The sequence below is a fragment of the Alligator sinensis genome, unplaced genomic scaffold (genome assembly GCF_000455745.1).
Source record: "Alligator sinensis unplaced genomic scaffold, ASM45574v1 scaffold113_1, whole genome shotgun sequence".
Lineage (NCBI taxonomy): Eukaryota > Metazoa > Chordata > Crocodylia > Alligatoridae > Alligator > Alligator sinensis.
Window position 1 is genome coordinate 450,793 of NW_005842918.1, and position 441 is coordinate 451,233.

The following is a 441-nucleotide window of genomic DNA, read 5'->3' on the forward strand; positions in this document are numbered from 1 at the left end:
AAGCCCTGCCCCCTGGTCTCCCAGCCAACCAGCCCCACCCCACTGCCCACCCAGCCCCCAGGCCCTGCCCCATGGACCTTAAACCCTGCCTCTACTCCACGCACTCACCATAGGTGAAGGGGTCCCGCTCCTTGGGCTCCTCTGGGAGGGAAGAGAAGGTCAGGAGGGGCAGCTCCTTTAAAAGCCCAGGCATCTGGGCTGCCAGCTCCCTAGAGAGCGCAGGCTCCCAGGCCCCCTGCTCTGATCCTCATAGCTTGGGGAAACCCAGGCATCTGGGTGCCAGCCCCCACGCACCTAGAACCCAGGCATGCCGGCTCCCAGGTCTGCTGCTCTGACCCTCCTACCTCTGGGGAACCTGGGTGGGCAGGGACAGTCACCACAAGCTCCAGCCTGAGTGGCAGGGACAGCTGGGACCTGTGAGGCCAGGCTAGGGGAGGAGAG

The 441-nt window shown here is 65.5% G+C and overlaps 1 protein-coding gene across 1 annotated transcript in view; it reads right to left on the reverse strand.

The window, feature by feature from the left end:
- Positions 1-441, reverse strand: part of LOC102381264 (phospholemman-like) — a 1,811-nt gene that overhangs the window by 1,136 nt on the left and 234 nt on the right. Inside the window, exon 2 of the mRNA XM_025192387.1 lies at positions 109-141. Within this exon, the coding sequence (XP_025048172.1) occupies positions 109-141 (33 nt within the window). The remainder of the gene's footprint in view (positions 1-108; positions 142-441) is intronic.